The sequence below is a fragment of the Cetorhinus maximus genome, chromosome 17 (genome assembly GCF_964194155.1).
Source record: "Cetorhinus maximus chromosome 17, sCetMax3.hap1.1, whole genome shotgun sequence".
Classification (NCBI taxonomy): domain Eukaryota; kingdom Metazoa; phylum Chordata; class Chondrichthyes; order Lamniformes; family Cetorhinidae; genus Cetorhinus; species Cetorhinus maximus.
This window is the reverse complement of record NC_135895.1, coordinates 346,234-370,038: the sequence shown is the minus strand read 5'-3', so window position 1 is coordinate 370,038 and position 23,805 is coordinate 346,234. Positions and strand designations below refer to the sequence as shown.

The window sequence follows — 23,805 nt, the reverse complement described above, 5'->3', positions numbered from 1 at the left end:
ACGTTAGCTTTCAGTGACTTATGGATAAGGACACCTAGGTCCCTTTGTACATCTACACTTTCTAATCTCTCACCATTTAGGAAATACTCTGTATATCTGTTCCTTCTACCAAAGTGGATAACCTCACATTTTTCCACATTAGATTCCATCTGCCATGTTCTTGCCCACTCACTAAGTCTGTCCAAACCCTCCTGTAGCCGCTATACATCTTCCTCATTACACACATTCCCACCTGGCTTTGTATCATCCGCAAACTTGGAAATATTACATTTGGTCCCCACACCCAAACCATTGATATATATTGTGAACAGCTGGGGGCCCAAGTACTGATCCTTGTGGTACCCCACTAGTCACTGCCTGTCAACGCGAGAATGACCCATTTATTCAAACTCTCTGTTTTCTGCCTGTTAGCCAATCCTTACCCCATGTCAGTATATTGCCTCCTATCCCATGCACTTTTATTTTGCTAATCAGCCTCCTGTGGGGGACCTTATCAAAAGTTTCTGAAAATCCAAGTATACTACATCCATCGACTCTCCTTTATCAATGTTGTTAGTAACATCCTCAAAAAACTCCAACAAGTTCATCAGACATGATTTCCCAGAATCATAGAATCACAGAATTGTTATGGTGAGAAGGAGGCCATTTAACCCATTGTGTCTGCACCGGCTCTCTGAGCATTTTAACTTAGTGCCAATCTCCTGCCTTTTCCCCAAAACCCCACACATTGTTTCTATTTAAATCATCATCCAATGGCCACTGAAATGTCTCAATTGAACCTGCCTACACCACACTTCCACGCAATGCATTCCAAACCCTAACTACTTGCTGTGTGGAAATGTTCTTTCTCACAGCTGCAATAAGCTTCAAGGGAGTAAGGCAAGGCTGGATGGCCTCTACTTTAATGCCAGGAATATTACAGGTAAAACAGATGAGTTAAGGGTGAAGATTGACATGTGGAATTGTGATATAGTAGCCATCACTGAGACATGGTTGATGGAGGGGCAGGATTGGCAGCTCAACATTCCGGGATATAGAATCTTCAGGCGAGACAGGGGAGAGGGTAAAAGAGGAGGAGGCGTTGCATTATTAGTTAAGGAGTCAGTTACTGCATTAAGGAGAGATGATATCTTGAAGGGGGCATCGAATGAAGCTTTGTGGGTAGAGTTTAGGAATAAAAAAGTGGCAACCACATTATTAGGTGTTTATTATAGACCCCCAGATAGTCAGCGGGAAATTGAGGAGCAAATATGTGCACGATTTGCGGAGGTGTGTAAAAACAATAACAATAGGGTAATTATATCAGGTAATTTCAACTTTCCCAACATTAATTGGGACAGACATAGTGTTAAGGGCTTGGATGGAGTGGATTTCTTGAAATGTGTACAGGAGAACTTTTTAGGTCAATATGTAGAGGGTCCAACAAGGGACGGCGCATTGCTGGACTTAATTTTGGGGAATGAAGCCGGACGGGTGGCTGAGGTGGTGGTGGGTGAGCATTTTAGTGATAGCGACCACAACATGGTACAGTTTAAGTTTGTTATGGACAAAGAAATTGATAAGTTGCAAAAAAATGTTTTGGATTGGGGAGAGCGGAATTTAGTAAAATAAGGCAGGATCTGGCCAAGGTAGACTGGGAACAGTTACTTATGGGGAAATCTACAAAAGAGCAGTGGGGGGTGTTCAAAAAGGCAACGGGGAGGGTACAGGCTCAACATGTTCCCTCTAGGGTGATAGGAAGGAGTAACAAGCCCAGAGAACCATGAACGACCAGAGATATTCAGGTTACGATGAGAAGGAAAAGAGAGGCTTTTAGCAGGTACAAGAGAAGCAAATCAGCGGAGACATTAGTGGAATACAGACAGTGCAGGGTGGAGCTTAAGAAAGCAATTAGGAGAGCAAAGAGGGGATATGCGAATGCTCTGGCTGGTAAAAGCAGGGAAAATCCCAAGATATTCTATAAGTATATCAATGGGAAGAGGATAACCAGGGAAAGAGTAGGGCCCATAAGGGACCAAGGGGGCAATCTATGGATGGAGCCAGAGGACATCGCGAGATTGTTGAATGAATACTTCACATCCGTCTTCACCCAAGAGAATGAGGATGAAGGTGTCGAACTTGGGGAGAGAGACAGCGAGGTTCTTAAGCAAATTGATAGAGGGAGTGACAAGGTATTGGAGGTGTTAGCAGGCTTAAAAGTGGACAAATCTCCAGGTCTGGATGATTTGTGTCCCAGACTGCTGAGGGAGGCAAGGGAGGAGATCGCACGGGCTCTGACCCAAATTTTTAATTCCTCTCTGGCCACGGGGGAGGTGCCAGAGGACTGGAGAACAGCTAATGTGGTTCCGCTATTTAAGAAGGGTTGTAGAGATAAGCCAGGGAACTACAGGCCAGTGAGTCTCACGTCAGTGGTAGGGAAACAATTGGAGAAATTTCTGAAGAAGAGTATCTATCTCCACTTGGAAAGGCAAGGTTTGATCAGGAATAGTCAGCATTGCTTTGTCAGAGGGAGGTTATGCCTAACAATTTTGATTGAATTTTTTGAGGAGGTGACCAGGTGTGTAGATGAGGGTAGTGCAGTTGATGTAGTTTATATGGATTTCAGCAAAGCCTTTGACAAGGTCCCACAGGGAGACTTATAAAGAAGGCAAAGGCACATGGGATACAGGGTAATTTGATAAGGTGGATTCAAAATTGGCTTAGTTGTAGAAAGCAGAGGGTGATGACAAAAGGATGCTTTAGTGACTGGAAGCCAGTGTCCAGTGGCGTACCACAGGGATCTGTGCTGGGTCCCCTATTATTCGTCATTTATATAAACGACATAGATGACAATGTGGGGGGTAGGATTACTAAGTTTGCGGATGACACAAAGATTGGCCGGGTGGTTAACAGTGAGGTTGAGTGTCTTGGGCTACAGGAAGATATAGACAGGATGGTCAAATGGGAAGATAAGTGGCAGATGGAATTTAACCCTGAAAAGTGTGAGGTGATACACTTTGGAAGGAGTAATTTGACAAGGAAGTATTCAATGAACGACATGGCACTAGGAAGTTCTGAGGAACAAAGGGACCTTGGCGTTTGTTTCCATAGATCTCTGAAGGTGGAGGGGCATGTTAGTGGGGTGGTGAAAAAGGCATATGGGACACTTGCCTTTATCAATCGAGGCATACATTACAAAAGTAGGGAGGTCATGTTGGAGTTGCATAGAACCTTAGTGAGGCCACAGCTGAAGTACTGTGTGCAGTTCTAGTCGCCACATTATAGGAAAGATGTGATTGTACTGGAGGGGGTGCAGAGGAGATTCACCAGGATGTTGCCTGGGATGAAACATTTAAGTTATGAAGAGAGGTTGGATAGGCTTGGGTTGTTTTCGTTGGAGCAGAGAAGACTGAGGGGCGACCTGATTGAGGTGTACAAGATTATGAGGGGCATGGACAGGGTGGATAGGGAGCAGCTGTTCCCCTTACTTGAAGGGCCAGTCACAAGGGGCCATAAGTTCAAGGTGAGGGGCAGGAGGTTTAGGGGGGATGTGAGGAAAAACTTTTTTACCCAGAAGGTGGTGACGGTCTGGAATGCGCTGCCTGGGAGAGTGGTGGAGGCGGGTTGCCTCACATCCTTTAAAAAGTACCTGGATGAGCACTTGACACGTCATAACATTCAAGGCTATGGGCCAAGTGCTGGTAAATTGGATTAGGTAGGTAGGTCAGGTGTTTCTCACGTGTCGGTGCAGACTCGATGGGCCGAAGGGCCTCTTCTGCACTGTAATTGTGTGATCTGTGACCTCACATTTGCTTCCTTTACAAAACTTTAAAACTGTGCCCTCTGGTTCTTGATCCGTTTACGAGCTGGAACAGTTTCTCCTTATCTACTCTGTCCAGACCCCTCATGATTTTGAAAACTTCTGTTAAGTCTCCTCTTAGACTTCTCCTCTCCAAGGAAAAAACAGTCCCAACTTCTCCAATCTTTCCTCGTAACTGAAGTGTCTCATCTCTGGAATCATTGTCGTAAACCTCTTCTGCGCTCTCTCCAATACATTTACATCCTTCCTATAGTGTGGCACCCAGAACTCTACACAATACTCCAGCTGAGGTCTCACCAGTCTCTTAAATAAATCCATCATAACCTCCCTGTTCTTGTAGTATATTCCTATTTGCAAGTCCTTGCTGACTGTGCCCAATCAGATCATGATTATCCCAGTATCTATTAATCACATCCTTTATAACAGATTCTAGCATTTTCCCTACTACTGATGTTAGCCTAATTGTAGTTCCCTGTTTTCTCTCTCCCTCCCTTCTTAAATAGTGGGCTGACATTTTCTACCTTCCAATCTTCAGGAACCATTCCAGAATCTATAGAATTTTGGAAAATGATCACCAATGCATCCACTATCTCTATAGAAACCTTTTTCAACACTCTGGGATGCAGAATATCAGGTCCCAGGGACTGATCAACTTTCAGTCCCATTAATTTCTCCAATACAACCTTCTTACTTATACTAATTTCCTTCAACTCCTCATTCTCCCTAGTCCAGTGGATCTCTAAATCTGGGAGAATTCCTGTTTCTTCCTCAGTGAAAACAGACACAAAGTAATCATTTAGCTTCTCTGTCATTTCTCTGTTCCCCATTATAAATTCTCCTGACTCTGCCTGTAATGGACCCACGTTTGTCTTTGTCAAACACTTCCTTTTTGCATACCTATGGAAGCTTTTACAGTCCATTTTTATGCTTTTTGTTAGATTGCATTCATATTCTATTCTCCCTTTCTTTACCAGTTTCTTGGTCTTCCTTTGCTGTATTCTAAAAACCTCCCAATCCTCAGGTTTACGACTACTTCCGGCAACTTTATAAGTCTTTTCTTTTAATCTTAAACAATCCTCAACTTCCTTTGTCAGGTTGACTGACTTATTTTGGGCTTTTGCACCTTGAAGGAATGTATAGTTGCTGTAAACTATGTAATAATTCTTTGAAGACTATCCATTGCCTATGTACAGTCATACCTTTTAATGTATTTTCCCAATCCACCTCAGCCAATTTGTCCCTCATGCCTTCATAATTTCCTTTATTCAACTTTAACATCCTTGCTTCAGAGTGAGCTACCTCACTTTCAAACATCATGTAAAATTCTATCATATTGTGTGGTCACGCATCCCTAAAGGTTCTTTTACAACAAGATTATTAATTAGCCCTTTTTCATTACAGAATACTAGATCTAAAATAGCCTGTCCTCTAGTCAGTTCCTCAACACACTGCTCTAGAAAACCATCCCTATCACACCCCAGAAACTCGTCTTCCACAGCATTAGTGCTCAGTTGGTTTACCCAGTCTATATGCAGATTGAAGTCACACATGATTGCTGTATTACCTGTGCTACATGCTTCTCTCATCTCCTGATTAACACCATCCCCCACATTACCATTACTATTTGGTGGCCTATAAACAACTCCAACCAATGTCTGCTGCCCTTAGCTCCACCCAAACAGATTCCACACATTGTTCTTCCGATCTGAGATCCTCCTTTACTAATGCACTGATCCCATCCCTTATTATCAATGCAATCCTACCTCCTTTCCCTTCTAGTCTGTCCATCCTAAACGTCGAATATCCTTGAATATTCAGTTCTCAGTCTTGGTCACCGTGCAGCCATGTTTCCGTAATGGCAATAATATCATACCCATTTACCTCTATTTATGCCTTTAGATCATCTACCTCATTGCGAATGCTGCACGCATTCAGGTCGAGTGTCCTTAATTTTGTCTTTTTGACATCATTCCGCATTTGAAGCATACTCAATGCTCTGCTTTGTTTCTCCTGCCTTCTAGTCTCACTACTACTTCCTGTTACCAATTTATTTACTTCCAATTTGGCCCACCCCTTGGGTTCCCAGCCCCCTGACAAGCTAATTTAAACCCACCCCAACAGCACTGGCAAATCTCCCTATGAGTAAATCAGTCCCAGTCTTGCTAAGGTGTAACCCATCCAGCTTGTACAGGTCCCACCTGCCCCAGAACCGGTCCCAATGCCTCAGAAATCTGATGTCCTCCCTCCTACACCAGTTCTACAGCCACGTATTTAATCGATCTATTCTCCTATTCCTATGCTCACTAGCATGTGGTACTGGGAGTAATCCTGAGATTATTGCTGTTGAGGTCCTGCTTTTAATTTTCTTCCTAACTCCCTGAAATCTGCTTTCAGGACTTCATCCCTCTTCCTACCTATGTCGTTGGTACCAATGTGGACCATGACTTCTGGCTGATCCCCCTTCCCCAGAAGAATGTCCTGCAGCCTCTCCATGACATCCTTGACTCTGGCACCATGGAGGCAACACACCATCCTGGAGTCACGTTTACTGCCGCAGAAACGCTTGTCTGGTCCCTTTCATTCTTCTTCCTCCCCTCACCGTACAGCTGAGGTGGTGCCACAGGCTTGGCTCTGGCTGCACTCCCCTGAGGAACCATCGGCCTCATGAGCATCCAAAATGGAAAACCGATTAGCAAGCAGGAGAGAGTCAGGAGACTCCTGCACTACCTGCCTGGTTCTCTTAGACTGCCTGGTGGTCACCCATTCCCTCTCTGGCTGTACGCATCTCACCTGCTGTGTGACCACCTCCCTAATCGTGCTATCCACATAATCCTCTGCCTCGCAGATGCGCCACAGTGACTCCAGCCGCCGCTCAAGTTCCGAAACCCGGAGCTCAACCTTGTGCAGCTGATGACACTTCCTACAGACGTATTTGTCAGGGACACATGGTGCGTCCACGACTTCACACATACCGCAGGATGTACATTCCACTTGGCCAAGCTGACCTGACATCCCCTAACTCTAAAAACTATTTATTACACTAAGAGTAAGTAGAATGAGTTGAATAAATTACTACTAACTTAACTTTACAACACTTACGCTAAGTTTATCTTACTTTGGTTTACTTTATTACTTAATTTCACTTTGACTTAATTTAACTTTACTTCTCTATTGTTAGTGTTCCTTACTGAAATCCAAGTGGCTACTTCTTTATAAATGATACATTTTTCTAGTTTTAAGCTATTTAAACGCACTCCCTAACAGCAGCTTCTCACCAACCAATAAACTTACAGTTTTCCTGTGATGTCACTCCTGAATTCCTTTTTTGAACTCTGCCCGCTGCCCGAGTAGAGGTGCCCCTCGCAGATCTGGCTGTCTTCACTCCCAGAAGGTGAGTGAAGGCTCTGAGCCTCACCCTCCATTTATCCGCTGCCCGAGTAGAGGTCTCCCTCACAGATCCGCTGTCTCCGCTCCTGGAAGGGATCTATACCCGTTCTTAAATAAGGAGACAAAAACTGTACACAGCACTCCAGATGTGGTCTAAACAATGTCCTGTACAACTGTAGCAGAACATCCCGACAATTATATTCCAATAAACAGCAATATTCCATTTTTAAAAAATTCATTCATGGGATGTGGTTTTCGCTGGCATTTATTGCCCATCCCTAGTTGCCCTTGAGAAGGTGGTGGTGAGCTGCCTTCTTGAACCGCTGCAGTCCATGTGGTGTAGGTACACCCACAGTGCTGTTAGGGAGAGAGTTCCAGGATTTTGACCCAGCGACAGTGAAAGAACAGCGATATATTTCCAAGTCAGGATAATGAGTGACTTGGAGGGCATAATCCAGGTGGTGGTGTTCCCATCTATCTGCTGCACTTGTCCTTCGAGATGGTAGTGATTGTGGGTTTGGAAGGTGCTGTCGAAGGAGCCTTGGTGAATTCCTGCAGTGCATCTTGTAGATGGTACACACTGCTGCTACTGTGCGGCGGTGGTGTAGGTAGTGAATGTTTGTGGATGTGGTGCCAATCAAGCGGGGCTGCTTTGTCCTGGATGGTGTCAATGAGTGTTGTGGGAGCTGCACTCATCCAGGCAAGTGGGGAGTATTCCATCACACTCCTGACTTGTGCCTTGTAGATGGTGGACAGGCTTTGGGAAGTCAGGAGGTGAGTTACTCTCCACAGGATTCTGAGCCTCTGATCTGCTCTTGTAGCCACAGTATTTATATGGCTGGTCCAGTTCAGTTTCTGGTCAATGGTAACCCCCAGGATGTTGATAGTGGGGATTCAGTGATGGTAATGCCATTGAATGTGAAGTTTTCCCCGATTCCCATTGACTCCAGTTTTACTAGATCTCCTTGATGCCGCACTCGGTCAAACGCTGCCCTTATAACCATTTGCTGTACCTGCGTACTGACTTTTTGTGATTTATGTACCAGAACACCCAGGTCCCTGTGTACCTCAGAGTTCTGCAATCTCTCTCCATTTAAATAATTTGCTGCTTTTCTATTCTTCCTGCCAAAGTGGACAAGTTCACATTTTCCCAAATTATACTCCATCTGCTAAATTTTTGCCCACTCACTTAGCCTGTTTATATCCCTTTGCAGACTCCTTATGTCCTCTTCACAACTTACTTTCCTACTTAACTTTGTGTCTTCACAAAATTTAGCAACCAAATACTTGGTCCCCTTATCCAATTCATTGATATAAATTTGTACATAGTTGAGGCCCCAGCACTGATCCCTCTGGCACTTCTGCTTAGCACATCTTGCCAACCCGAAAATGACGCATTTATGCCTTCCTGTTCGCTTATGAAAAGGGGGAAGTTTGGAGAAATGCCTTAGTGCAATGTGGTGACAGTTAAACAACTCACTGGAGGAGGAGGCTTCACAAATATCCCCACCCTCAATGATCGGGGAGCCCAGCACATCAGTGCAAAAGATAAGGCTGAAGCATTCGCAACAATCTTCAGCCAGAAGTGCAAAGTGGATGGTCCATCTCGGCCTCCTCCGGAGGTCCCCAGCATCACAGGTGCCAATCTTCAGCCAATTCGATTCACTCCATATATCAAGAAATGTCTGAAGGTACTGGATACTGGAAAGACTATAGGCCCTGACAATATTCCGGCAACGGTACTGAAGACTTGTGTTCCAGAACTTGCCAACATCTAACCAAGCTGTTCCAGTACAGCTACAACATTGGCTTCGGCCCGGCTATGTGGAAAATTGCCCAGGTATGTCCTGTACACAAAAAGCAGGACAAATCCAACCCAGCCAGTTACCGCCCCATCAGTCTACTCTCCATCATCAGTAAAGTGATGGAAGGGACCATTAACAGTGCTGTCAAGTGGTACTGCTCAGCAATAACCTGCTCACTGATGCCCAGTTTGGGTTCCACCAAGGCCACTCAGCTCTTGACCTTATTTCAGCCTTGGTTCAAACATGGACAAAAGAGCTGAACTCTAGAGGTGAGGTGAGAGTGACTGCCCTTGACATCAAGGTACCATTTCACCAACTGTGGTATCAAGGAGCCCTGGCAAAACTAGGGTCAAAGGGAATTGGGGGAAAACTCTCCGCTGGTTGGAGTCATACCTAGCACAAAGGAAAATGGTTGTGGTTGTTGGAGGTCAGTCAACTCAGCTCCAGGACATCACTGCAGGAGTTCCTCAGGATAGTGTCCCCAGCCCAACCATCTTCAGCTGCTTCATCAATGACCTTCTTTCCATCTTAAGGTCAGAAGTGGGGATGTTCGCTGATGATTGTACAATGTTCAGCACCATTCGCAACTCCTCAGATACTGAAGCAGTCCATGTTCAAATGCAGCAAGACCTGGATAATATCAAGTCTTAGGCTGACAAGTGGCAAGTAACATTTGCACCACACAAGTGTCAGTCAATGACCCAGCTCCAACAACTAGAATCCAACCATTCCCCTTGATGTTCAATGGCATTACCATCATTAAATCCCCAAATATCAACTTCCTCGGGGTTACCATTGACCAGAAACTGAACTGGACTAACCACATAAATACTGTGGCTACAAGAGCAGGGCAGAGGCTAGGAATCCTGTGGCGAGTAACTCATCTCCTGACTCCCCAAAACCTGTCCACTATCTACAAGGCACAAGTCAGGAGTGTGATGGAATACCCTCCACTTGCCTGGATAAGTGCAGCTCCCACAACACTCCAGAAGCTGGACACTGTCCAGGACAAAGCAGCCCCGCTTGATTGGCACCACATCCACAAACATTCAATCCCTCCACCACTGACGCACAGTAGCAGCAGTGTGTACCATCTACAAGATGCACTGTAGCAACTCACCAAGGCTCCTTAGACAGCACCTTCCAAACCCACAACCTTAACATCTAGAACAACAAAGGCAGCAGATAGATGGGAACACTGCCACCTGGAAGTTCCCCTCCCGCCTTCCCTCCCCATCCTGATTTGGAAATATATCGCCGTTCCCTCACTGTCATTGGGTCAAAATCCTGGAACTCCCTTCCTAACAGCACTGTGGGTGTACCTACACCACATGGACTGCAGCGGTTCTGGAAGGCAGCTCAGCACCTTCTCAAGGGCAATTAGCATTGGGTAATAAATGCTGGCCTAACCAGTGATGCCCACATCCAATGAACGAATAAAAAAAAGTGACTTGCCCTAGTCATGTGACCTCTCATCCTTGAGAGCAAAGCCATTTCATCCATCATTTGGAGCAACAACCAAAGTGAGTAATTTCACACTTTCCTCATTATACTTCATCCTTCATCTTGTTGCCCACTTACCTAACCCCTGTCTATACTCTTTATAGCCTGTGTCCTCCTTACAACTTACCTTTCCACATCGTCAGCAAACTTAGATACATCACCCAATGTCTCTTTGTCTAAGTCATTAATATGGATTGTAAATAGCTGGAACCCCCCCCAGCCTGATCCTTGAGGCTCTCAACTAGTCACAGCCTAGCAACTTGAGAATGCCCATTTATGTCTATTCTTTGCTTCCTGTCCATTAACCAAGCATCTATCCAATCTAATATATTATTTCAACTCCATGAGTCCTTATCTTGCTCATTAACCTCATGTGTAGCACCTTTTCAAATGCCTTTTGGGAATCAAGGTACATTACGTCTACTGGTTCCCCTTTATCTATCCATCTAGTTAGATCCTCAAAAAACTCCAATAAATTTGTCAAACACGATTTCCCTTCTGTAAAACCCTGTTGAATTTCTCTGATCATACAATGATTTTCCAAGTGCAGTGTTAAGACATCCTTAAGTCTGATAAGTGACAAGTAACATCACGCCACACAAGTGCCAGGCAATGTCCACCTCCAGCAAGAGAAAATCTAACCAGTTTCCCTTGATGTTCAATGGCATTACCATCTCTGAAATCCCCACTATCAACATCCCGGGGTTACCATTTACCAGAAACTAAACTGGACTAGCCACATAAATACTGTGGCTACAAGAGCAGGTCAGAGACTGGGAATCCTGTGGTGAGTAACTCACCTCCTGACTCCCCAAAGCCTGTCCACCATCTACAAGATACAAGCCAGGAGTGTGATGGAATACTCCCCACTTGCCTGGATAAGTGCAGCTCTAACAGCTCTCAGGAAACTCAGCACCATTCAAGGTAAAGCATCCTGCTTGATTGACATCCTATCCACCACCTTAAACATTCACTCCCTCCACCACCGACACTCAGTAGCAGCAGTGAGCAGTGCATCTGTAGATGGTACAGTATCTCACTAAGGTTCCTTCGACACACCTTCCAAAGCTGTGACCTCCACCATGTCGAAGGACAAGAACAGCAGATACATCAGAATGCTACCAAATGCAAGTTACAATCCAAGCAACACTGCACCCCAATTTGGAAATGTATCGCTGTTCCTTCACTGTCGCTGGGTCAAAATCCTGGAACTCCCTCCCTAACAGCACTGTGGGTGTACCTACACCACAGGGACTGCAGCGGTTCAAGAAGGCAGCTCATCACCACCTTCTCAAGGGCAACTAGGGATGGTAATAAATGTTGGCCTTGCCAGCGATGGTCACATCCCATCAATGAATAAGTTAAAAAATATTTCTAGAGGTTAATATAACTGGGTTTAGGTAGCACGTTGTTGCTAAGGATACAGAGGATGGAGAATGTAGAGGACAGTTTCACTTCTAACCCATATTGTTTGCTCTCTCTGGTACAGTATGGATGAAGACAAGACGATGACGGTGGACTGGAATGAATGGCGGGATCACTTTCTGTTCAATCCAGCAACAAACATCCAAGAAATCATCCACTTCTGGAAACATTCGACGGTGAGCAGTGGGAGATTGTATTTTATATTTATACAGTGAGTTGTCACTGCTCCAGAGTGCAACATATCAGGAATCACCATCAAATCATTGTGGGTAGCAAAATTGATTCAAACACCCTGTGTACATCTCTTTTAACCCTAACTAGATATCACCAGGGAGGGGTGCGGGTACATAATGGAGAGCTGATACTAATTTGTCCTTTTTCCACTATAGAAAGAATCAGTGTGTCTATCCTGTAAAGTAATTACAGGTAGAAATCTTCTCATTCAGGCACATAATTTAACAGCAACTTCCTATCACTGCAAACATTAAACATTCACTTGAATTAAAGCTTCAGGCTGCATTAGATCTGACGCAAAGATAAATCTCAGACACAGTTCCCAGACGGCCTGCCCCAGGCCCAGGTCCCAGACGGCCTGCCCCAGGCCCAGGTCCCAGACGGCCTGCCCCAGGCCCAGGTCCCAGACGGCCTGCCCCAGGCCCAGGTCCCAGACGGCCTGCCCCAGGCCCAGGTCCCAGACGGCCTGCCCCAGGCCCAGGTCCCAGACGGCCTGCCCCAGGCCCAGGTCCCAGACGGCCTGCCCCAGGCCCAGGTCCCAGACGGCCTGCCCCAGGCCCAGGTCCCAGACGGCCTGCCCCAGGCCCAGGTCCCAGACGGCCTGCCCCAGGCCCAGGTCCCAGACGGCCTGCCCCAGGCCCAGGTCCCAGACGGCCTGCCCCAGGCCCAGGTCCCAGACGGCCTGCCCCAGGCCCAGGTCCCAGACGGCCTGCCCCAGGCCCAGGTCCCAGACGGCCTGCCCCAGGCCCAGGTCCCAGACGGCCTGCCCCAGGCCCAGGTCCCAGACGGCCTGCCCCAGGCCCAGGTCCCAGACGGCCTGCCCCAGGCCCAGGTCCCAGACGGCCTGCCCCAGGCCCAGGTCCCAGACGGCCTGCCCCAGGCCCAGGTCCCAGACGGCCTGCCCCAGGCCCAGGTCCCAGACGGCCTGCCCCAGGCCCAGGTCCCAGACGGCCTGCCCCAGGCCCAGGTCCCAGACGGCCTGCCCCAGGCCCAGGTCCCAGACGGCCTGCCCCAGGCCCAGGTCCCAGACGGCCTGCCCCAGGCCCAGGTCCCAGACGGCCTGCCCCAGGCCCAGGTCCCAGACGGCCTGCCCCAGGCCCAGGTCCCAGACGGCCTGCCCCAGGCCCAGGTCCCAGACGGCCTGCCCCAGGCCCAGGTCCCAGACGGCCTGCCCCAGGCCCAGGTCCCAGACGGCCTGCCCCAGGCCCAGGTCCCAGACGGCCTGCCCCAGGCCCAGGTCCCAGACGGCCTGCCCCAGGCCCAGGTCCCAGACGGCCTGCCCCAGGCCCAGGTCCCAGACGGCCTGCCCCAGGCGCAGACCCCAACCAGTGGGTGTAGGGCTGGGTGCTGGAAAGGATTAGGGCAGGTGAGGATGTGGGAGGTGACTCAGGTACAGGGAGGAGAGGATGTGGATGGAGGGAGGAAGTGGGTGGAACAAAAGATGAGCCTTGGGAGGATGTTGGCAAGTTTAGCAAGTCCAGTGATGCTGAGGCCCTGACAATCTTATTGGTGGATTGAGGGTCAGGGCGCTCAACACTGGGTAATGGCACAAGCAGGGTCAGAGTGGAAACAGTGGGTCAGACTGGGGTCAGAGCAGGGTCAGCAGGTTAGAGTGGGATCAGTATGTCCGATCGGGGTCAGTGGATATGAGTGGGTTCAGCACCAGGGAAACAGTATGAGGTCTCTGTGAAATACCTACCAGTTAGACATGCTCACGTTATCCTCAGTAGCTATGCTACAATCCTTTATAAAAATGCTGCACTTTCCATCTCCAGGTTTTGGACATTGGTGACAGTTTGACAATTCCTGATGAATTCACTGAAGAGGAGAAGAAGTCGGGCATGTGGTGGAGGCAGCTGCTCTCTGGGGCAGTGGCTGGCGCTGTGTCCCGTACTGGCACGGCCCCTCTAGATCGACTCAAAGTCCTCATGCAGGTATTTCCTGAAAGAAATCAGCATCTTGTCTGTTGCTGTCTGCACCCGATAATAACTAAACAAAGCCTACATTGCGAACAAAAGATACTAAAACTCTCACTTTATGAAATCTATCTCTAGACCTTTTGTACTGTCATAACTTAATAGTTTTTGTAGATCAATCTGTAAACTAAGTGACTGTACTTTGTTAGATAGCAGACAGTTTAACAGATAATTTAGCTTCACAACACAAGGAAGGATTAGTACCCTTGCATAATGAGAATATGTTGTGTGTGATAGAGGTTAATGCACGGTTTAAGTTAAGATGGTTAGGATCCTGTTGGAGGGAAACTCAGTCACTGAGGGGTAAGGTAAATACCATTTAAGAGGCATTGAAGGGCTTGTCTAGTCACCTATCTACATCTCAGTTGTTATCACACTGCTACTGTGTGGTGTTTAGATTGCTGCAAAATGGCGTTACCTTCCATCTGAAAAAATCCCACATTCTTGAAAGATACTAGCAGCAAGAAAGATGGTGGTGTAGTGGTAACATCACTGGATGAGTAATCCAGAGGCCCAGGCTAATTCTCTAGGGACATAGGTTCAAATCCCACCAGGGCAGCTGATGAAATTCCAAACCCAACACCGCTACCATCTACAAACATTCACTCCCTCCACCCCCGATGCACAGTAGCAGCAGTGTGTACCATCTACAAGATGCACTGCAGGAATTCACCAAGGCTCCTTCGACAGCACCTTCCAAACCCACGACCACTACCATCTATAAGGACAAGGGCAGCAGATAGATGGGAACACCACCACTTGGAAGCTCCCCTCCAAGTCACTCACTATCCTGACTTGGAAATATATCGCCGTTCCTTCACTGTCGCTGGGTCAAAATCCTGGAATACCCTCCCTAACAGCACTGTGGGTGTACCTACACCACATGGACTACAGCGGTTCAAGAAGGCAGCTCACCACCACCTTCTCAAGGGCAATTAGGGATGGGCAATAAATACTGGCCTAGCCAGCAATGCCCACATTCTATAAATGAATAAAAACAAATAAACTCAATCACTAAATCTAGAATTGAAAGTTAAATTATCAGTGATGTGGCCAATTGTTGTCAAAATTCATCTGGTCCACTAATATCCTTACCCGGTCTGGCCTACAGTTCCAGGACTGCAGGAGTTCCTCAGGGTAGTGTCTTTGGCCCAACCATCTTCACCTATTTTATCAATGACCTTCCTTCCATTATAAGGTCAGAAGTGGAGATGTTCGCTGATCATTGCACAATGTTCAGCACCATTCGCGACTCCTCAGATACTGAAGCAGTCCATGTCCAAATGCAGCAAGACCTGGACAATATCCGGGCTTGGGCTGACAAGTGGCAAGTAACATTCACATCACACAAGTGTCAGGCAATAACCATCTCCAACAAGAGAGAATCTAACAATCGCCCCTTTGCATTCAATGGTATTACAATTGCTGAATCCCCCACTATCAACATCCTGAGGGTTACCATTGACCAGAAACTGAACTGGACCAGCCATATAAATACTGTGGCTACAAGAGCAGGTCAGAGGCTAGGAATCCTGCGGCGAGTAACTCACCTCCTGACTCCCCAAAGCCTGTCCACCATCTACAAGGCACAAGTCAGGAATGTGATGGAATACTCCCCACTTGCCTGGATGAGTGCAGTTCCAACAACACTCAGGAAGCTCGACACCATGCAGGACAAAGCAGCCCAGTTAACTGGCACCCCATCCACAAACATACACTCTCTCCACCACCGATGCACAATAGCATCAGTGTGTACCATCTACAAGATGCACTGCAGGAACTCACCAAGGCCCCTTAGACAGCACCTTCCAATCCCACTACCACCTAGAAGGACAAGGGCAGCAGATAGATGGGAACACCACCACCTGGAAGCTCCCCTCCAAGTCACTCACCATCCTGACTTGGAAATATATCGCCGTTCCTTCAATTCGGGATGGGCAACAAATGATGGTATTGCCAGCGACACCCACATCTTATCAATGAATAAAGGAAAAAAAGACACTTGTTTCTGTACACTAGGCTATGTACTTGATATTTTAACAAAGTTTATACTGTTTTAAAACCAGGTCCATTCTTCCAAAACAAACCAAATGAGCATGTACCACGGATTCAAGCAGATGCTGAAAGAGGGAGGAGTGGTGTCTCTGTGGCGAGGAAATGGGATGAACGTAGTGAAAATAGCACCAGAAACAGCCATTAAATTCATGGCCTACGAGCAGGTACTGGGGTCTTTGGAAGAAATCTTTTGAACTTTGCATAAAAGCATCAGATTCTGCTGAGAGTGTAAATGTTGAGCTGTGAATAATATCACAGCGATTTGTGTCTGTGGGGATTGTCACTATACAAAGTGTCATCATTACAGTGACATGAACTCTGGATCGCGAGAGAGATGGATTCATAAATTTCTGCAAATTTGAGCTGCCATTTGGGGCTGGATCAGTGTCGGGATCGAGGCCAGTTCCGGGATCCAAGGAATATTGCGATTGATGTCAGCTCTGTCAGCCGGATTGGCCCAGGCTCCGGGAGCCGGATTAGTGTTGATTCTAGGAGCTGGATTGGTTCCCACACGATGATGGGGGATGGGCTTTCCTTGCTTCTGAATTTCTAGCACTTGACCTTTCTTCTATTTTCTGCAGTATAAGAGGTTGTTCGCGAGGGACAAGCAAAACATCACTACTGCTGAGAGATTCCTCGCAGGATCACTGGCTGGGGCGACAGCACAAACCAGTATTTATCCAATGGAGGTAGGTCTGGATCAGTGAAAAGCAGCACTGATATTCATGAGGTAATCGTAAATCAATTACTAAGTATTTACAGCACAGAAACAGACCTTTCAGTGTGTAATTAAGGATGGGCAATAAATGCTGGCCTAGCCAGCGATGCCCATATCCCATGAATGAATTAAAATACATACGTGTGAACATACGCATTAGGAGCAGGAGTAGGCCATTCGTCCCCTCGAGCCCCTTCCGCCATTCAGTAAGATCGTGGCTGATCTGATTGTGGCCTCAACTCCCACTTTCCTTCCGACTCCTTATGCCCTTTGACTCCCTTGTCAATCAAAAATCTATCTAACTCAGCCTGAAAAATATTTAGTGACCCCACCTCCACCGAAAATATTTTTCTCCTCATCTCCGTCTTAAATGGGATCCCCCTTATTTTTGAACTATGTCTCCTCTATACCACAGAGTTCTGCAGTCTCTCTCCACTTAAATAATTTGCTGCTTTTTTATTCGCCCTGCGAAATGGAGAAGTTCTCATTTTTCCACATTATACTCTATCGGCCAAATTTTTTCCCACTCACAACTTATCAATGTCCCTTTGCAGACTCCCTATGTCCTCTTCACAACTTACTTTCCTACCTATCTTTGTGTCATCAGCAAATTTAGCCACCATACATTCGGTCCCTTTATCCAAGTCATTGATATAAATTGTAAACAGTTGAGGCCCCAGCACTGATCCCTGTGGCACACCACCCGTCACATCTTGCCAAGCCGAGAAAGACCCATTTATGTCTACTGTTAGTTTCCTGTTAGCCAACCAATCCTCTATTCATGCTAATTTTTTACTCCTACACCTTGAGCTCTTGTTTTGTGTCGTAACCTTTGATGTGGCACCTTGTTAAAAGCCTTCTGGAAATCTTAATTACAGCACATCCTCAGGTTTCCTTTTATCCACGATGTTTGTCACTTCCTCAAAGAACTCTAATAAATTAGTCAGACAGAATTTCCCTTTCACAAATCCATGCTTTGCCAATCTGTCCACGTAACTGAAGTTCCACATCCCTTGAGCCATTCTCATCAATCTTTTCTGTACCTTCTGTAAAGCCTGCACATCCTTCCTAAAGTGTGGTACCCAGAATTGGACATAATACTCCCACTAAGGCCGCACCATTGTTTTAGAAAGGGTTTTGTACCCTATGCCTCTACTTTTTTAAATTATCCATTCATGGGATGTGGGCATCGCTAGCTAGGCCAGCATTTATTGCCCGTCCCTAATTGCCCTTGAGAAGGTGGTGGTGAGCTGCCTTCTTGAATTGCTGCAGTCCATGTGGTGTAGGTACCCTCACAGTGCTGTTAGAGAGGGAGTTCGAGGATTTTGACCCAGCGACAGTAAAGGAACGGCGATATATTTCTAAGTCAGGATGGTGAGGGGCTTAGAGGGGAGCTTCCAGGTGATGGTGTTCCCATCAAGTATAAAGCCAAGTATGGTTTATTAATCCCTTCCTAACCTACCCTGCCACCTTTGGTGCCTTGTGCACATATGTACCCAGGCTTTAGTATTACATCCTTTATTTTATATTGCCTCTCCTTGTTCTTTTTTCTAAAACATATCACTTCTATTAGTCTGCATTAGATTTCATCTGCCATGTGTCTGCCGATTCCACCAGCCTCCTGTCTTATGTTTTGCTGAAGTTTATCGCTATCCTCTTCACTGTTCAGAATATTCCAAGTTTTGTGTTACTTATAAATTTTGAAATTGTGCCTTGTACACCCAAGTCTAGGTTATTAATAAAGATCAAGAATGGCTAGTTCCAACCCCTGGGAAACTCCACTATAAACCTTCCTCCAATCCAAAAAATAACCGTTTGCCACCACTCTGTTTCCTGACACTCAGCCAGTTTCGTATCCATGTTGCTACTGTTCGTTTTAGTCCATGGACTTCCATCTGGCTGGCACAAACCTGGAACTTTATCAGTTGCTTTCTGGAAGTCCATGTACACCACATCAACCATATTAGCCCCTTCAACCCTCTCTTTTACCTCATCAACAAACTCAAAGGCAAAATTTTGCTAAAATAACTTGATTAAGAAATCCGTTCTGGCTTTCCTAAATTAATCCACCCTTGTCCAAGTGATTTGCTAATTTTGTCCCGGATTATGGTTTCTAAAAGCTTTCTCACCAACAAGGTTAAACTGACTGGTCTGTAGTTGCTCAACTTAGCTTACATCCCCTTTTTGAACAAGGGTGTAACATTTCTCTAGTCCTCTGGCACTACACCTGAGTCTAAGGAGGACTGGAAGATCATGGCCAGTGTCTCCACAATTTCCACTCGCACTTCCATCAGAATGTTGTTATGCATCTCATCTGTTCCTGGTGGCTTATCAACTTGAAGTACAGCCAATCTTTCTAATAACTACTCTTTTACAATGTTTAGCCCATCCAGTGTCTCAACAACCTCCTCTTTCACTATGACTTGGGCAGCATCTTTTCCTTGGTAAAGACAGGTGTGAAGTACTCATTTAATACCTCAGCCATGCTCACCGCCTCTCTGCAGAGATCTCTTTTTTGGTCCCTAAGCGACCCCAGTGCACCTCTTACTGCTCTTTTACTATTTATATGCTTTCAGAAGACATTTGGATTCCCTTTTATGTTAACAGCCGGTCTCCTTTCATACTCTGAACCTTCTATATTCAGCCTTGTATTATCAACCTCACATCTTCATTTGCACCCTTTTTCCTTCATCTTACTCTCTGTCTCTTTGATCAGCAACTCACCAAGGCTCCTTAGACAGCACCTTCCAAACCCACAACCACTACCATCTAGAAGGACAAGGGCAGCAGATAGATGGGAACACCACCTGGAAGTTCCCCTCCAAGTCACTCACCATCCTGACTTGGGAATATATCACCGTTCCTTCACTGTCGCTGGGTCAAAATCCTGGAACTCCATCCCTAACACCACTGTAGGTGTACCTATACCATGTGGACTGCAGCGGTTCAAGGAGGCAGCTCACCACCACCTTCTCAAGGGCAATTTGGGAGAGACAGGCAGCACTAGAGTAAGAAATAACAAGGTATTTGGTAGGACCAGACTAAGAGGCAATACAATTAGATCTAATTCAAGGTTACTGTGCATGTGCATAAATGCACGGAGTGTGGTAAATAAGGTTGGTGAGCTGCAGGCACAGGGAACTTCATGGAAATATAATGTTGTGACAATAAAGGAGACCTAGCTAAACAAGAGGCAGGGCTAGATACTAAATATTCCTGGAGACAAGGTGTTCAGGAAAGATAGGGAAACAAAGAAAGGATGGGGGGATGGCACAAATCTTTGTGCACCTTGTTGCTCCTTTCTGATGCTACACCCTGATTCCCATCCTCATGCCAAGTTAGTTCAAACCCTCCCCTAGCATTAACAAACCACCCCCTGAGGACATTGATCCTGCCCCTGCTGAGGTGCAACCCATTCAACATGTACAGATCCCATCTCGCCCAGAACCAATCCAGATTTCCTAGAAATCGAAAGCCCTCCCTCCTGCACTATCCCTCCAGCCATGTTTTCATCCTCCTATTTCAATACTCACTAGCGCATGGCACCGGGAGTAATCCAGAGATGACTACTTTTGAGGTCCTGCTTCGTAATCTCTTTCCTAGATCTCTAAAATCTGTTTGCAGGACCTCATCCCTTCTACCTGTGTTGTTGGTACAATATGGACCACAACCGCTGGATGTCCTCCCTCCCCGCTCAATGTTTCATGGTCATTCAGTGACATCCTTGACCCTGGCACCAGGGAGGCAACATACCATCCTGAATTTCATGTTTGCAGTACAGAAATACCTACCTGTTTCCTTCAAAAAAACGTGCAAGGCCTGGACATGTTCCTTTTGCTGCAAAGGGAAGGTCCCTGCATATGAATATATGTAACTCCTAACAACTGTAAATGAGTCACATTGTGAGCCCACTGAATCTTAACTTGATTGTTAGTGTAATTCTTAGCACACTCTGGATTGTTCAGCAAGTGCTGTTCAATCGTGGAATCACATCTAACGTTAGACACCATGTTCTAAGTTTAGCAGGCACAGGCTGGTTGAGTAGAGTAAGTGCTCTATCTATTGCAAACAGCCAAAGGGACATGCTGTTTGATACAATCTGCCTGTCATTGGGACATACGGTCCCCACTGCACCGACACAGAAATTCATATAGCACGTTACTAATTTGTGTGGTTGGCAGAACATCTTTTCTGCTTGATGGCAGCATCTTGTTAGTGGAAAATACCACTCATTGCTACCTTACTCTTCCAGGGTAATTTGAGGTAGACTGGGCACTTTTCAGGTTTTCTCATTCAATGTGATGCCAGATACATTGGCTGTACGTCCCAACAACTGGGAGATCGTATCAAACAGCCACCTTTTTGGCTGTTCGCAATAGACAGAATACTGACCATTCTCAACCAGCCAGTGCCTGTTAAACTCAGTAATAAGAACATATGAAATGGGAACAGAAGTAGGCCATTCGGCCCCTCAAGCCTGCCCCGCCATTCAATAAGATCATGGCTGATCTGCCCCAGGCCTCAACTCCTCTTTCATGCCAGCTCCTCATAGCCCTCAACTCACCGATATTTCAAACATCTACCTCCTCTTACTAATGTGTAATGTTAGATGTCATTCCACGATTGGACAGCACTTGCTGAACAACCTCAAGTGTGTTAACACTAACAACCAGCTTGCAATATGGCTCACTTACACTTGCTCATATGCAGGGACCTATCTGCTGCAGGAAAAAGAAATATATCAAGACATTGCACCTTTTCTGAATAAACAAAAACATGGGGGACAATAGCTTCCTGGTGCATTCTCCATGAGAATACCTTAACAAATCCTAGTCCACTTGCCAACCAATCAACATTCTTTTCTCATGAAGTATAAACTGTTGTTCCCTTTGAAATTTGGGATTCTTGCATCTGTCCTGACAATTGCAAGACGAAAAGCTTTGACAGCATGTCTCTTTTATCAGCTATATTACATCTACTACATTGCCCTTATCTGCCATTTCTTTTGCTTCAAATAATTTAATAAGCTTGGTCAAGCATGGCTTTTCCTTTGGAAATCCATGCTGACTAGTCTTTATTGTAGTTTTGGTTTCTCAGTCTTTTAAGACCATAAGACTGTAAGACATAGGAGCAGAAATTAGGCCATTCGGCCCATCAAGTCTGCTCCGCCATTCAATCATGGCTGATAAGTTTCTCAACCCCATTCTCCCACCTTCGATCCCCTTACCAATCAAGAACCTATCTATCTCGGTCTTAAATACACTCAATGACCTGGCCTCCACAGCCTTCTGTGGCAATGAATTCCATAGATTCACCAGTCTCTGCCTAAAGAAGTTTCTCCTCATCTCTGTTCTAAAAAGTCTTCCCTTTACTCTGAGGCTGTGCCCTCGGGTCCTAGTCTCTCCTACTAATGGAAACATCTTCCTCACGTCCACTCTATCCGGACCTTTCAATATTCTGTAAGTTTCAATCAGATCCCCCCTCATCCTTCTAAACTCCATTGAGTATAGACCCAGAGTCCTCAAACGTTCCTCATATGTTAAGCCTTTCATTCCTGGGATCGTTCTCGTGAACCTCCTCTGGACCCTCTCCAGGGCCAGCACATCCTTCCTGAGATACGGGGCCCATCTGAAAGAAGAAGCAGAGGTTAAAAAGTATACAGCACAGGAATTTAGCAATGTTAAAAGGTATATATGTAAATGCAAGGAGTATAACAAATAAAGCCGATGAGATGAGGGCACAGATAGATGCATGGCAGCATGATATCATCACTATAATAGAAACTTGGCTTAAGGTGGGGTAAAAATGGCAGCTCAACGTCCCTGGATATAGAGTTTTCAGGCAGGATAGAGAGGGGGGATAAAAAATGTTGAGGATGTAGCATTATTGGTTAAAGAAACAATTACAGCTGTGAGGATAGATGATATACTAGATGAAGCACACTTTTCCGGTTGAATTCCATTTGTCACTGCTCTGCCCACCTGACCAGTCCATTGATATCCTCCTGCAGTTTACAGCTATCCTCCTCACTATTTACCACCCTCCCAATTTTCGTGTCATCCGTGAACTTCTTGATCATACCCCCTACATTTAAGTCCAAATCATTTATGTACACCACAAACAGCAAGGGCCCCAGCACCGAGCCCCGTGGAACCCCACTGGAAACAGACTTTCAGTCACAGAAACATCCCTCTACCATCACCCTCTGCTTCCTGCCTCTCAGCCAATTTTGGATCCAACGTGCCACTTTGCCTTGGATCCAATGGGCTCTAACTTTCTTGACCAGTCTGCCATGAGGGACCTTATCAAAAGCCTTGCTAAGGTCCATGTAGACCACATCAAATGCATTACCCTCATCAACACTCCTGGTTACCTCCTCAAAATATTTGATCAAATTTGACAAACACGACCTTCCTTTAACAAATCCATACTGACTTATCTCTGATTAATCGGTGTCTGTCCAAGTGCAGATATATTCTGTCCCTCAGAATTCTTTCTAGAACTTCCCCACCACCGAGGTTAGACTGACTGGCCTGTAATTTCCTGGTCTATCCCTTCCTCCCTTTTTTAATAATGGGACAATGTTAGCGGTCCTCCAGTCCTCTGGCACCTCACCTGTGGCCAGAGAGGGTTTGAAAATTACTTCCAGGGCCCCTGATATCTCTTCCCTTACCTCTGTCAACAGCCTGGGATACACCTCATCTGGGCCTGTGGATTTGTCCACCTTTAAGACCGCTAAACCTGAGAGTACTTCCTCTCTCTGTCTGTTAATTTCCTCTAATATTTCACAGTCCTCCACCCTGATGTCTATATCTGTGTCGTCCTTTTCCATTGTGAAGACCGACGCAAAGTATTCATTGAGGACTGTACCCTCACTAGATATAAGCAAGATACCGTACGTAG

General features: G+C 46.1%; 1 protein-coding gene across 1 annotated transcript in view; it reads left to right on the top strand.

Moving 5' to 3' along the window:
• Positions 1-23,805, top strand: part of LOC144692132 (mitochondrial adenyl nucleotide antiporter SLC25A24-A-like) — a 96,296-nt gene that overhangs the window by 35,161 nt on the left and 37,330 nt on the right. Inside the window, exons 4-7 of the mRNA XM_078560630.1 lie at positions 11,984-12,095; positions 13,929-14,087; positions 16,196-16,348; positions 16,766-16,873. Of these exons, the coding sequence (XP_078416756.1) occupies positions 11,984-12,095; positions 13,929-14,087; positions 16,196-16,348; positions 16,766-16,873 (532 nt within the window). The remainder of the gene's footprint in view (positions 1-11,983; positions 12,096-13,928; positions 14,088-16,195; positions 16,349-16,765; positions 16,874-23,805) is intronic.